General features: G+C 47.1%; 1 protein-coding gene across 1 annotated transcript in view; it reads right to left on the bottom strand.

The window, feature by feature from the left end:
- The window catches only part of LOC142184432 (complement C4-like), a 45689-nt gene that overhangs the window by 2408 nt on the left and 29796 nt on the right, over nucleotides 1–13485 (bottom strand). The window contains exon 38 of the mRNA XM_075259295.1: nucleotides 12624–12707. Coding sequence (XP_075115396.1) covers nucleotides 12624–12707 — 84 coding nt within the window. The remainder of the gene's footprint in view (nucleotides 1–12623; nucleotides 12708–13485) is intronic.

The following is a 13485-nucleotide window of genomic DNA, read 5'->3' as shown; positions in this document are numbered from 1 at the left end:
CCTCATCGACGACGATGAGACGCAGTTGCTGTCAGGGCAGCCAGTTGACATGCGCATTGTGCAGGAGGAGGAGGCGAGACAGAAGTTGGAAGAGGAGGTGGTGGACGACGAGGACACCGACCCCACCTGGACAAGGCAGATGTCAAGCTGGGAAAGTAGTGTGGATGTTGAGGCAGGTGCAGCACCAAAAAGGGTAGCTAGAGGCAGAGACATGTCCAGAGGCAGAGGTCAGCTGCTTTGCCGAAGCCAGGCCAGACCCGGAATGTCCGAAGATGTTCCCTTTTGTACCCAGCCCAGAAAAACTCCCCCATCGAGGGCACGTTTCTTGAAGGTGTAGAGTTTTTTCAAGGAATGCGCCGAGGACAGATATAGTGTCGTCTACACAATTTGCCTCTCGAAATCGAGTAGGGGCCCTGAGAAGAGCAACCTGTCCACCACTTCAATGCACCGTCATTTGGAATCCAAGCAATGGAATCAGTGGCAGGCAGCAACGGCAGGACAAACGTCGCCCGCCGTTCATGCCACTGCCTCTGCTCACAGTGCTGGCGATGCACTCCAGAGGACGAGCCAGGACATCACTTCATCTGCCTCCGCCACTTTGTTGACTTCTCCCTCATCCTCCCCTGTTTCTGTCTTATCTCCTTCTCCTGCACCATCAAAGGCACCATCAGGCGCTTCTTTACAACAACCCACCATCTCTCAGACATTGGAGCGCCGGCAGAAATACACCGCTAACCACCCACCCACGCAAGCCTAGAACGCCAACATCGCTAAACTGCTGGCCCAGGAGAGGTTGGCGTTCCGGCTTGTTGAAACTCCCGCCTTCCCGGACCTGATGGCAACTGTGGCACCTCACTATGCCGTCCCTAGCCGTCTCAACTTCTCCCGGTGTGGCGTCCCCGCCTTGCACCAGCACGTGTCACTCAACATCAGGTGGGCCCTTAGTTCCGCGCTTTGCTGCAAGGTCCACTTGACCACCGACACTTGGACAAGCGCCTGTGGTCAGGGATGCTGCAGTGCTTATCTTTAATGACAGGCAGGGTGAATGTGGTGGAGTCTGTTCCCCGGGTGCAAACTGGGGTGGCCTATCTCCTCTCCCAGGCCAAAATTCATGGCAGGAGTAGACTGAAACCCTACGACGCTGCAACCTCCACCACAGCTACTAGCGGCAAACGCTAAAACACTGGTGTGGGGAGACGTCAGCAGGCGGTGCTGAAGCTCATCAGCTTGGGGGACAGACAGCACAGTGCCTCCGAGGTCAGGGATGCCATCCTGGCTGAGATGGCATTTTTTTTTCCCTGCTACACCTGGGGCCTGGCATTTTTACGCCTGTGATAATGGCTGGAACCTGGTAGCGGCTCTGGAGCTTGCCAGCCTCCAACACGTTCCATGTTTGGCCCACGTCTAACCTAGTGGTGCAAAGTTTTTTAAAAACATACCCAAATGTACCGAAGCTACTGTTGAAAATGCGGCGCTTGTGCGCCCACTTTTGCAAGTGCACAGGAGTCGCTGCTAGCCTAAAAACACTCTAGCAAGGCCTACATCTGTCCAAACACAGGCTGTTGTCCGTCATTCACACACGCTGAAACCCTACAATACCATATCTTAAGCAGGGTGTGTGAGCTGCACAGACCTTTGATGGAGTTCCATCTACAAAACCCAAGGGTTCCTCAAAGTCAGCAACCAAAGTTTCTGCACCATGAGTTTCCAGGGGTGGCAGAGTTATGGCTAGGGGAAGAGGCATGGATAGGGATGATGTCTAGGGGCAAAAGCAGTGTGGATGTGGAGGCAAGCTAAGCAGGAAAAACTGGGGGTACAAGCTAAGGCATGGACTGGGGTGATGTCTAGGGGCAAAAGCAGTGTGGATGTGGAGGCAAGCTAAGCAGGAAAAACTGGGGATACAAGCTAAGGCATGGACTGGGGTGATGTCTAGGGGCAAAAGCAGTGTGGATGTGGAGGCAAGCTAAGCAGGAAAAACTGGGGGTACAAGCTAAGGCATGGACTGGGGTGATGTCTAGGGGCAAAAGCAGTGTGGATGTGGAGGCAAGCTAAGCAGGAAAAACTGGGGGTACAAGCTAAGGCATGGACTGGGGTGATGTCTAGGGGCAAAAGCAGTGTGGATGTGGAGGCAAGCTAAGCAGGAAAAACTGGGGGTACAAGCTAAGGCATGGACTGGGGTGATGTCTAGGGGCAAAAGCAGTGTGGATTTGGAGGCAAGCAAAGCAGGGAAAATGGTGGCTAGAGGCAAAGGGATGTCCATAGGCAGCAAGGGCAAAGATGCAAAACTCTCCCGTTTCAAGAATTTTCCTGACTTGTTTCCCCACAAAACATTCCTGGGAGGAGGGCTGAAACACCACCCTCCTCCTCCTCCGCTGTTAGATTTACCCCAGCTACGAGCTGAAAACGCTGCAACACTGGTGTGGGGAGACGTCAGCAGGCTGGGCTGAAGCTCATCAGCTTGGGAGACGGACAGCACACTGCCTCTGAGGTCAGGGATGCCATCCTGGATGAGATGGCAATTTGTTTATCCCCGCTGCCCCTGGGGCCAGGTTTTTTAGCTTGTTGGAGGGCTCTGGAGCTTGCCAGCCTCCAACACGTTCCATGCCTGGCCCACATGTTCAATGTAGTGGTGCAATGATTTTTAAAAACATACCCCAAATTAGCTGAGCTAAGGGTGAAAGTGCGGCACTTGGACACCCACTTTCCCCAAGTCTACAGTACCTGGAGCTAGCCGCAATACACTCCAGCAAGGCCTACATCTGCCTGAAGCACCTACTGTTGTGCGAGGTCACCACACGCTCTAACCCTAGATACCGTATGTTCAGCAGGGTGTGTGAGCAGCAGAGACCTTTGATGGAGTACCAGCTACAAAACCCAAGGGTTCCTCAGAGTCAGCTCCCTCACTTTCTGCACCATGAGTTTCCATGGGTGGCAGACTTATGGCTAGAGGCACAGGCATGGATAGGGGTGATGTGTAGGGGCAAAAGCAGTGTGGATGTGGAGGCAAGCTAAGCAGCAAAAACTGGGGGTACAAGCAGCCGGTGACATCATCACTGACAAGCACAGCTGTCTGTCAGCTGACAGGCTGACTTTCACCAAAATGAACAGACAATGGATAGACTCATCATATACATGTCAGTTACATGACAAATTTAGTGCAATTTGCAAGTCCAAGATGGTTTGGAGATCTGCGGAGAGGAATCTCACCACCTCTTGCGGGTGCCATCATTTGGAAGGCAAGCCCTGGGCTCAGTGGGTGAGAGCAAGCGCAGGATAATCGTCGTTTGGCCTGGCGGCCACTGCCTCTTCCACTGTTGACAGGGCTGGCGCTGCAGTCCAGACCAGGAGCCAGGACACCTCCACATCTGCCTCTGACACTTTGGGGAGTTCACCCTTATCCTCACCTTTTCCTGCCATTTCTCCTTTTGCCCGCGCCATCATGCGCCTCTTCCCAGCAACTCCCCATCTCCCAAGCCTTTCATTTCATGCTAAAGTACAGCGCAACCCACCCACATGCCCAAGGCTTCAACGGCCTCATCTCAAGAAATCTGGCCCAGGAGATGTTGGAATCCCGGCTGGGGGACACTCTGCCCTTTTTGGGCAGAGTGTCTACTGCGCCACCGCACTGTGCCGTCCACACCAGCACTTTCCCCCAAACATGAGGCGGTCCCTAAATTCAGCGCTTAGCCCTAAAGTTCCATGTGACCAGTTACGAATGGACAAGTGCATGCGGACAGGGACGCTACCTTTCAATTTGGGCACAGTGGTTGAATGTAGTTGAGGCGTGGACCGGGTCGCAAAATGTGGTGGCCTGACTTGTCTCCCCACACAACATTCCTGGGAGGAGGGCTGAAACACCACCCTCCTCCGCTGTTAAATTGACCCCAGCTACGAGCTGGAAACGCTGCAACACTGGTGTGGGGAGACGTCAGCGGGCCGTGCTGAAGCTCATCAGCTTGGGGGCCAGACAGCACACTGCCTACAAAGTGAGTCATGCCATCCTCGATGAGACGGCAATGTGGTTTTTGCCACTGCACCTGGGCCCAGGCATGTTGTCATGTGTGATAATGGCCGTAACCTGGGATTGGCTCTGTAGCTTGGCAGCCTGCAACATATTCCATGCCTGGGCCACGTTTTTAACTCATTGCTGCTAATCTTTTGAAAAAGGTACCCCAATGTTCCTGAGCTACTGGTGAAAGTGTGGCGCTTGTGCGGATAGTTTTTAAAGTGTATAGTTGCCGCTGCTAGCCTCTATGCACTCCTACAACGCCTGTACCTGCTGGAACAACGGCTGTTGTGCGACGTCTCCACACTGCTGGCACTAAACATATCATGTGTTGAGCAGAGTGTGTGAGCAGCACAGACCTTTGATGTAGTTCCAACTCCAAAACCCTCGGGTTCGTCAAAGTCAACTCCCTCAGTTGCTCAACCATGAGTGGCCATGGGTGGCAGACTTATGTGAAATCCCATCCCATCCATTGCACTGGACACGAAACATTAGCATGCGCTCAGCACAACTTCGGATATGGCAGATGCGTTAAGCAGGGTGCAGGGTACAACACAGACCAGGCCCGAGCACCAGGAACAGGTGTTAGAAATACTGCAGCATCTGCCATTTCCTTCCAATTTTGGGGTTTTGGACCCGCCACCGACTTGTCTGGACCTAAGTGGGGATCATGAGACACAGTTGCCATCAAGGCAAGCTGTGGTCATGTGCGGTTTGCAGTAATGGGGCAGTGCGCAATTGGAAGAGGAGTTGGTGGATGACGAGGCCACCGACCCCACATGGACAGGGGTGATGTCTAGGGGCTAAAGCAGTGTAGATGTAGAGGGAAGCTAAATCAACAAAAAACCTGGGTAGAAGCAAAGGCATAAACTGGGGTGATGTTTAGGGGTGAAAGCAGAGTAGATGTGGAGGGAAGCTAAGCAGCAAAAACAGTGGGTAGAAGCAAAGGCATGCAAAACTCTACCCTGTTGGAAGACTTATTCCTAGGTCTGGAACACGTTAATGGCCCCCCTGGACAAATTACTGCCACTCAGGGGCCTAGTGTCACCAGGAGGGACAAGTATAGGCGCATGTTGTGGGAATACCTGGCCGACACCAGCTCTGTCCTCTCCGATCCCTCTGTGCTCTACAGCCTAAACTTATTTTCTCATCTTTTTTTCTGAACTGCACATCTCTTGCCTGCTTCCTTTGGGATCTTAGAAATGGTGGTCCACTTCCACAGATGGTAACTTCAATAGACAGTGTAACGGGAGTAGCTGAGGGATCGCTGTCTTAACCACTTTTTGGCACAAAATTAACTTCCAAAGCCAAATATGGTGCAAGTATATGATGCAAGGACACCTACACACCTATCTCTGACACATTGGGGAGTTCACCCTCATGCGCCCTTTTGGCCTGCACCATCATGCGCCTCTTCCCAGCCACTCCACATTTCCCAAGCTTTTCATTGCAGGCAGAAGTACAATACAACCCACCCCCATGCCCAAGCCTGTAACAGCCTCATCGATAAACTGCTGGCCCTGGAGATGTTGGTGTTTGTTTATGCTTCTGGAGACCCAGGCCTTCCGTCAGCAGAAGGCAGCTGGGGCACCTCCCTATGCTGGGCCTAGCCGTTACTACTTCTCTTGGTGTGCTGTCTCTGCCTTGCGCCTGCATGTGTCCCATAACATCAGTCGGGCCCAGAGCTCTGCGCTTTGCTGCAAGGTCCACTTGACCACCGACACATGGACAAGCGCCTGTGGTCAGGGATGCTGCAGTGCTTATCTTTAATGACAGGCAGGGTGAATGTGGTGGAGTCTGTTCCCCGGGTGCAAACTGGGGTGGCCTATCTCCTCTCCCAGGCCAAAATTCATGGCAGGAGTAGACTGAAACCCTACGAAGCTGCAACCTCCACCCCAGCTACTAGCGGAAAACACTGTAACACTGGCATGGGGAGATGTCAGTAGGCCGTGCTGAAACTGATCAGCTTGGGGGACAGACAGCACAGTGCCTCCGAGGTCAGGGATGCCATCCTGGCTGAGATGGCATTTTTTTTTCCCTGCTACACCTGGGGCCTGGCATTTTTGCGCCTGTGATAATGGCTGGAACCTGGTAGCAGATCTGGAGCTTGCCAGACTCAAACACGGTCCACGCATGGCCCACGTTTTCCAACTTGTTGGTGCCATGTTTCTTTGAAACCTACACCATTGTGCCTGATATACAGGTCAAAGTGGGGCCATTTTCGTAAGTGAGAACTAGCCTCTGCTAGGCAGAAAACATTCAGAGCACACTCCTCTCATCTTCGCACCGTTGGCTGGCGGAGGAAGACGAGGGGGTTGGAGTGGCATCTGATGTCCCTATCCCACACGAGGCTAGAGGGTGCACTTCAGTGCATCCCATTGCTTCACCACAAATGGTGTGAAGGGGAGTGGAAAATGGAGGAAATGGAGAGTGACCCTTACAGTTGGGGCCAGCAAAGGCATGCCAAGTAACACACTGGCACACATGGCTGACTTCATCTTGGGTTGCTTTTCAACACATATTTCACATCATGAAGAACAAATAATACTGGATTTTTTCAAGCCTCGAACCCCGGTCTAGGTCTAATGTCTGTTCCTTTCTTATATTAGGGGAGAGGGAAAAAAAATTACTTCAGTGATACGTTTAGCGTACATAGACTGACTATTAATGTGTATCCCACTTAGTGTTGTTAGGGTTACACACCGTCACAACCTGGCTAAAGCTTCTATAGCTGTTAATAAAGTCAACATAACTTTACGGTATCCAAAAAGACAGCTGGTACCGACAGAGAGCAAGACAAATGTCACCCAAAGCTGTGAGCTCTGAACACCCACAGTGACTTTGGCGTCATCATCATTATAAGGGAGTGGGTGGTAATAAATAACTTGGCAGTGCCTAAAACCCAAAAAGCTTATACAACTATATTTACATTAAGATACACAAATGAAACTTTTCAGTAGCATGTCATGAGACAAGCTGATAAGCTCTTCCTTTGTGCAGTGCTATTTGAAAGTTAAACGCTGCCTTTATTTTAATTCTGGAGAAGGTGCAGACATTAGATTTAGAACATGTTGTCTTCATTGTCCAAATCCTCTATATAGGTAACGCGTTTTTCGGGCCGAGCTGTCTGGGAACGAGCTGGTGCAGCACTGACAACCTGGGTGAATATGGCAAGAGCCTGAGATGTAGGGTGAATGAATCCCCAAATTATTTGTGGAATTCCCAGTGAGACAATGGCACTGTATACCAGTATTAAAAATTGTGGGTGCACATAACCCCCATATATTCTTTGAATTCCCAGTCAGACAATGGCACTGTATACCAGTATTAAAAATTGTGGGTGCACATAACCCCCATATATTCTTTGAATTCCCAGTCAGACAATGGCACTGTATACCAGTATTAAAAATTGTGGGTGCACATAACCCCCATATATTCTTTGAATTCCCAGTCAGACAATGGCACTGTATACCAGTATTAAAAATTGTGGGTGCACATAACCCCCATATATTCTTTGAATTCCCAGTCAGACAATGGCACTGTATACCAGTATTAAAAATTGTGGGTGCACATAACCCCCATATATTCTTTGAATTCCCAGTCAGACAATGGCACTGTATACCAGTAGTAAAAATTGTGGGTGCACATAACCCCCATATATTCTTTGAATTCCCAGTCAGACAATGGCACTGTATACCAGTATTAAAAATTGTGGGTGCACATAACCCCCATATATTCTTTGAATTCCCAGTGAGACAATGGAACTGTATAGCAGTAGCAAAAATTGTGGGTGCACATAACCCCCATATATTCTTTGAATTCCCAGTCAGACAATGGCACTGTATACCAGTAGTAAAAATTGTGGGTGCACATAACCCCCATATATTCTTTGAATTCCCAGTCAGACAATGGCACTGTATACCAGTATTAAAAATTGTGGGTGCACATAACCCCCATATATTCTTTGAATTCCCAGTCAGACAATGGCACTGTATACCAGTATTAAAAATTGTGGGTGCACATAACCCCCATATATTCTTTGAATTCCCAGTCAGACAATGGCACTGTATACCAGTAGTAAAAATTGTGGGTGCACATAACCCCCATATATTCTTTGAATTCCCAGTCAGACAATGGCACTGTATACCAGTATTAAAAATTGTGGGTGCACATAACCCCCATATATTCTTTGAATTCCCAGTCAGACAATGGCACTGTATACCAGTATTAAAAATTGTGGGTGCACGTAACCCCCATATATTCTTTGAATTCCCAGTCAGACAATGGCACTATATACCAGTATTAAAAATTGTGGGTGCACATAACCCCCATATATTCTTTGAATTCCCAGTCAGACAATGGCACTATATACCAGTATTAAAAATTGTGGGTGCACATAACCCCCATATATTCTTTGAATTCCCAGTCAGACAATGGCACTGTATACCAGTATTAAAAATTGTGGGTGCACATAACCCCCATATATTCTTTGAATTCCCAGTCAGACAATGGAACTGTATAGCAGTAGCAAAAATTGTGGGTGCACGTCACCCCAATATATTCTTTGAATTCCCAGTCAGACAATGGCACTGTATACCAGTAGTAAAAATTGTGGGTGCACATAACCCCCATATATTCTTTGAATTCCCAGTCAGACAATGGCACTGTATACCAGTATTAAAAATTGTGGGTGCACATAACCCCCATATATTCTTTGAATTCCCAGTCAGACAATGGCACTGTATACCAGTATTAAAAATTGTGGGTGCACATAACCCCCATATATTCTTTGAATTCCCAGTCAGACAATGGCACTGTATACCAGTATTAAAAATTGTGGGTGCACGTAACCCCCATATATTCTTTGAATTCCCAGTCAGACAATGGCACTATATACCAGTATTAAAAATTGTGGGTGCACATAACCCCCATATATTCTTTGAATTCCCAGTCAGACAATGGAACTGTATAGCAGTAGCAAAAATTGTGGGTGCACGTCACCCCAATATATTCTTTGAATTCCCAGTCAGACAATGGCACTGTATACCAGTAGTAAAAATTGTGGGTGCACATAACCCCCATATATTCTTTGAATTCCCAGTCAGACAATGGCACTGTATACCAGTATTAAAAATTGTGGGTGCACATAACCCCCATATATTCTTTGAATTCCCAGTCAGACAATGGCACTGTATACCAGTATTAAAAATTGTGGGTGCACATAACCCCCATATATTCTTTGAATTCCCAGTGAGACAATGGAACTGTATAGCAGTAGCAAAAATTGTGGGTGCACGTCACCCCAATATATTCTTTGAATTCCCAGTCAGACAATGGCACTGTATACCAGTATTAAAAATTGTGGGTGCACATAACCCCCATATATTCTTTGAATTCCCAGTCAGACAATGGCACTGTATACCAGTATTAAAAATTGTGGGTGCACATAACCCCCATATATTCTTTGAATTCCCAGTGAGACAATGGAACTGTATAGCAGTAGCAAAAATTGTGGGTGCACGTCACCCCAATATATTCTTTGAATTCCCAGTCAGACAATGGCACTGTATACCAGTATTAAAAATTGTGGGTGCACATAACCCCCATATATTCTTTGAATTCCCAGTCAGACAATGGCACTGTATACCAGTATTAAAAATTGTGGGTGCACATAACCCCCATATATTCTTTGAATTCCCAGTCAGACAATGGCACTGTATACCAGTATTAAAAATTGTGGGTGCACATAACCCCCATATATTCTTTGAATTCCCAGTGAGACAAAGGAACTGTATAGCAGTATTAAAAATTGTGGGTGCACGTAACCCCCATATATTCTTTGAATTCCCAGTCAGACAATGGCACTGTATACCAGTATTAAAAATTGTGGGTGCACATAACCCCCATATATTCTTTGAATTCCCAGTCAGACAATGGCACTGTATACCAGTATTAAAAATTGTGGGTGCACATAACCCCCATATATTCTTTGAATTCCCAGTGAGACAAAGGAACTGTATAGCAGTATTAAAAATTGTGGGTGCACGTAACCCCCATATATTCTTTGAATTCCCAGTCAAACAATGGCACTGTATACCAGTATTAAAAATTGTGGGTGCACATAACCCCCATATATTCTTTGAATTCCCAGTCAGACAATGGCACTGTATACCAGTATTAAAAATTGTGGGTGCACGTAACCCCCATATATTCTTTGAATTCCCAGTCAGACAATGGCACTATATACCAGTATTAAAAATTGTGGGTGCACATAACCCCCATATATTCTTTGAATTCCCAGTCAGACAATGGCACTGTATACCAGTATTAAAAATTGTGGGTGCACATAACCCCCATATATTCTTTGAATTCCCAGTGAGACAATGGAACTGTATAGCAGTAGCAAAAATTGTGGGTGCACGTCACCCCAATATATTCTTTGAATTCCCAGTTAGACAATGGCACTGTATACCAGTAGTAAAAATTGTGGGTGCACATAACCCCCATATATTCTTTGAATTCCCAGTCAGACAATGGCACTGTATACCAGTATTAAAAATTGTGGGTGCACATAACCCCCATATATTCTTTGAATTCCCAGTGAGACAAAGGAACTGTATAGCAGTATTAAAAATTGTGGGTGCACGTAACCCCCATATATTCTTTGAATTCCCAGTCAGACAATGGCACTGTATACCAGTATTAAAAATTGTGGGTGCACATAACCCCCATATATTCTTTGAATTCCCAGTGAGACAAAGGAACTGTATAGCAGTATTAAAAATTGTGGGTGCACGTAACCCCCATATATTCTTTGAATTCCCAGTCAGACAATGGCACTGTATACCAGTATTAAAAATTGTGGGTGCACGTAACCCCCATATATTCTTTGAATTCCCAGTCAGACAATGGAACTGTATAGCAGTAGCAAAAATTGTGGGTGCACGTCACCCCAATATATTCTTTGAATTCCCAGTCAGACAATGGCACTGTATACCAGTAGTAAAAATTGTGGGTGCACATAACCCCCATATATTCTTTGAATTCCCAGTGAGACAAAGGAACTGTATAGCAGTATTAAAAATTGTGGGTGCACATAACCCCCATATATTCTTTGAATTCCCAGTCAGACAATGGCACTGTATACCAGTATTAAAAATTGTGGGTGCACATAACCCCCATATATTCTTTGAATTCCCAGTGAGACAATGGAACTGTATAGCAGTAGCAAAAATTGTGGGTGCACGTCACCCCAATATATTCTTTGAATTCCCAGTCAGACAATGGCACTGTATACCAGTATTAAAAATTGTGGGTGCACATAACCCCAATATATTCTTTGAATTCCCAGTCAGACAATGGCACTATATACCAGTAGCAAAAATTGTGGGTGTATATAGCCCCAATTCTATTGCTAGGGGACTTGCAGGGTATTTCTGAGGTGAAGGTGGGGGGGCACACCGTTGGAACGGGGATTTGGGGTGTATATATGGGGTATACGGGAATACACTGTCAGTGTGTTCCATTCAGGATCCTGGGAAAGCTGGGTTGCGGCGATTGAGCCCATCAGTGCCACGTTACACTGACAAGCTTCTCCCTGGAATTGAAGTTATATGTAAGCCCAATATATTCTTTGAATTCCCAGTGAGACAATGGCACTATATGGCAGTAGCAAAAATAGTGGGTGTATATAGCCCCAATTCTATTGCTAGGGGACTTGCAGGGTATTTCTGGGGTGAAGGTGGGGGGGCACACCGTTGGAACGGGTATCGGGGGTATATATCGGGTATACGGGAATACACTGACAGTGTATTCCATTCAGGATCCTGGGAAAGCTGGGTTGCGGCGATTGAGCCCGTCAGTGCCACGTTACACTGACAAGCTTCTCCCTGGAATTTAGCTCTTATAAGAGCTGTTGGTTGTCTTCTCCTTCCTATCCTAGCCTGTCCCTGCCTACCCAGAATCTAACCCCTAGCTAACTGGACGGAAACCTCCGTCCTCGGTGAATTGCAAGCTCAGAATGACGCGAAGCTGGGCGGCGCTGTTCTTTTAAATTAGAGGTCACATGTTTTCGGCAGCCAATGGGTTTTGCCTACTTTTTTCAACGTCACCGGTGTCGTAGTTCCTGTCCCACCTACCCTGCGCTGTTATTGGAGCAAAAAAGGTGCCAGGGAAGGTGGGAGGGGAATCGAGTAATGGCGCACTTTACCACGCGGTGTTCGATTCGATTCGAACATGCCGAACAGCCTAATATCCGATCGAACATGAGTTCGATAGAACACTGTTCGCTCATCTCTAGTCTTGGCTCTGTAGGAAATATAACTCCTAGCATGCCCTGACAACTGCAGGTATTAAAGATAAGTGTTCTAAACAGGACATGTATTGTAATCAGTTATGTAGTATCCTGTTGCTCATGCTGGGCAGCAGACTGACTTCCAGGCAGGCATACAGGGTTGTGATCAGGGTTCCCCCCTCAGGTTTTCAGGGACCAGTATAAATAATAACATTATACCAGTTCTATATTAGAATGACTCCTGACTGGTTCTCTGCTTGTCCCCAATATCTATCCAGGATTTTCCCTCGTATTCTACCCTCTGCCCCAGGTTACTTATCTCACCATATACTACTCTTGGAGAATAACAGGCAAATTCTTGACGATCTTCTTTCAAGTCCAGAGAGCGCCGCCTGGTGGGACACGATCCTGTGGAGTAATGAGAAGTAATCAGGGAACTTTAGCTGATTTTTATTAGATTATCCATATACCAAGGACCTTCTGAATGCTATATTTAGCTTTTGAGGGGTCCAGCCAATTTCCAACATTGAGTACAATCCTATGAACTTGCTAAAGGGAATGTATCATCAGTAAAACATCTTGAAACATTGCAGTTCTCATACTGACCACTAGAGTTGTCACAATTGTCTGACACTTGCTGTTTTTGGCAACTCACTTTTCAGTTTTGCTGTATAGACTGGGACAGAGTGAGCAGAGTCGTCTCATAAATAAGAGGATGGGTGAACTGCAAATCAGCTCCTGTTTGCAGTGGAGTGGTCTGCTGTACACTGTCAGATGTGGTATGTGAAGAAACTGGTTGGGGTGCGAGGTGACAGCCCGCCACAATGTCATATTAATGACCTAAGTATACATATATACCCTCAAGACCAGCTCTTGGTTAATCCTTGTAATGACAGGTCTATTGTACTGCCGGAAGCTTACATAACGCAAGCCAGTAACTCTATACTGTACTACGTATATAGATGAGACCCTGTATGCAGCCCCCTGGTTTCTGGGGAGGCGTTTACTCCATCACGTCCCGAAGCCCAGATCTTTTGTGGATGTAGACTTGCTCCAATCCGTCTGTCTCTTCATGTCATTCCAGACAGACTGGATGATGATGAGATCAGGGCTATATCTGTGGGGGCCGTATCATCACTTCCAGGACTCCTCCTCCATAGGGCAAAGGTCACACCAAATATTGATG

The sequence above is a fragment of the Leptodactylus fuscus genome, chromosome 11 (assembly GCF_031893055.1).
Source record: "Leptodactylus fuscus isolate aLepFus1 chromosome 11, aLepFus1.hap2, whole genome shotgun sequence".
NCBI lineage: Eukaryota > Metazoa > Chordata > Amphibia > Anura > Leptodactylidae > Leptodactylus > Leptodactylus fuscus.
The sequence above is the reverse complement of the archived record's forward strand: the minus strand, read 5'-3'. Positions and strand labels throughout refer to the sequence as shown.